The following is a 2,080-nucleotide window of genomic DNA, read 5'->3' on the forward strand; positions in this document are numbered from 1 at the left end:
ATACATATAAATATACACAGTACACACACATACTGTATGTTATGTAAACACAAACTTTTATTTTGCATGCAATTGATTGCGATTAATTAATTTGACAGCCCTAATTTATATATTTATTATAAAATATAAAATGTATTTCTTTATTAATAATATAATATAATATATCAATAAATAAATAAATAAAAATAAAAATAAAAAAAAAACAGATGTAGGTGGTTAAGTTTTGACATTATGGGAAAAGGAAACCTGTTCTATTGGTATGGCCTTGGTGGTCACGATCAAAGCCAACATACATACTTTTACACTGAACAAACAACACAATAAGATAAGACAGCTCTAAATGTGTAGACGTGTCATTTCATCAAATGCATTACAATGGAACTCATACCTTCCTAAAATTACCGATATAGTTAGGAATATATGGGTGAATCTCATCAAACCCAGCAAGAACACATACCGGTCATATTCCACTCCAAAAGCTTTATGGTTTAAAAAATTTATTAAAAAATTATTTTCTCAATTTAGAGATGCAAATTGTCTAAATTTATATAAATGTATAAAATATTATTTGTAAAAAATAATTGAATTTATTTTTAGGGTAAACTATTTTTGTGAGATTAACCCATAAGTATGTATCAAAACATAATTAAATAATATATCAGGTCAGTGTCTCACCTCTCCCTGGTTTATGTAGACATTTACACGTCCCTCCTCCCTCACTGAGCTGAACATAGGAGCCCCAACCAGCAGATCGGACAGTCCATCTGCATTCAGGTCAACAGCACATACACTAGCTCCATAATAAGAGCCGAGCTGTAAACAGGAACAAACATCACTATTGTGTTCATTCAGCTGGAACCTGGATATCTTAGGAACACTTAAAATTCTTGAAATTTCTTACCTTCTTGCCTCTGGTTTTGGCAACAATTTTCAAAGTGTTGCCCTCAATCCTGAATATGTAGGCCTGGAGTTAAAGACAACACAGGAATATGGGAAATGGGAACTATAACACACACCAGCCTAACAGTGGATTGTATATGCTTGTGAATGAAATACATTTAAGTATAGTTTCATCACAAATATGAATGGTAGCTCCCTGACAACTTTTTTCCAGTCTCTGTTTCTTTGGTAAAATCATCAGACACCAGACCGTTACTCACAAAACTCATAAACACTGCAAACTCAGCACATCTGCAAATAAAAACCTACTTCCTCTTCTGCACAGATGGAAGAAGAGTTCAGTTTAACTGATTTACTGTTCGCAACTGCCAACAGAGTAGATGTCAAGAGGGTCCAATATCTAAATCTATTTATACACAACTACTGATATTCAGTATATGGTATCCAGAAGATTGTTATTAAGCTACAAAAACCTACAGGCTCTGTCAAAATTCTCCTTTTGTTCCAGAACTTTTCTTGCACAGCCTAACCAAACTAGAGAACTGCAACATTAAACTACTTCAAAATAGGGTCTGTTCTAATAATCAGATAGGTGATGATGATGATGATGATGATGGTGGTGGTGGTGGTGTTAACCCTTACTTTACCAGTCTGTTCATGCTGGGGAGCACCACCCACTATCTCAGTGCTTTGAGGGTCTAGAAAGTGTCCAGCACTAACTGCATAACCTGATGGAAAAAAAAAAAACATACATTGTGGTGAAATATCCTAACTGCCCATTCAAAGTCTGCAAAACCACTGTAAAAACTGTAATAAATAAATAAATAAAAAAATTTAAAAAAAAGAATAAAGCAATTATTTTAAAAGTCTATATCTTCCTAATTATGGTTAACTAAAACTTGAAATAAAATCAACTTTAACTGAAATAAAACACAATATAAAAATTTGATTGAATATAAAAATTTATAATATTTTATTTCAGCTAGTTGCCTAGTCAACATTTCTTATTTTCATGTAGTTTAACTCGGTGTACTGAAAAAAAAAAACTAATACTAAAATTGAAATCAAATAAAAAAACTGTATATACATATTTAAAATATATATAATAATAATAATAATAATAATAATAATAATAATATATATATATATATATATATATATGACAAAAAACACACAACAA

At 30.8% G+C, this 2,080-nt stretch overlaps 1 protein-coding gene across 1 annotated transcript in view; it reads right to left on the reverse strand.

Annotated features, from left to right (window-relative positions):
• Positions 1–2,080, reverse strand: part of LOC107755364 (integrin alpha-4) — a 29,608-nt gene that overhangs the window by 21,574 nt on the left and 5,954 nt on the right. The window contains exons 7-9 of the mRNA XM_016572142.1: positions 1,543–1,628; positions 902–964; positions 676–813 (exon numbers count right to left, since the gene is read on the reverse strand). Coding sequence (XP_016427628.1) covers positions 676–813; positions 902–964; positions 1,543–1,628 — 287 coding nt within the window. The remainder of the gene's footprint in view (positions 1–675; positions 814–901; positions 965–1,542; positions 1,629–2,080) is intronic.

This window comes from Sinocyclocheilus rhinocerous, unplaced genomic scaffold (genome assembly GCF_001515625.1).
Source record: "Sinocyclocheilus rhinocerous isolate Xijiao unplaced genomic scaffold, SAMN03320098_v1.1 scaffold1013, whole genome shotgun sequence".
Lineage (NCBI taxonomy): Eukaryota > Metazoa > Chordata > Actinopteri > Cypriniformes > Cyprinidae > Sinocyclocheilus > Sinocyclocheilus rhinocerous.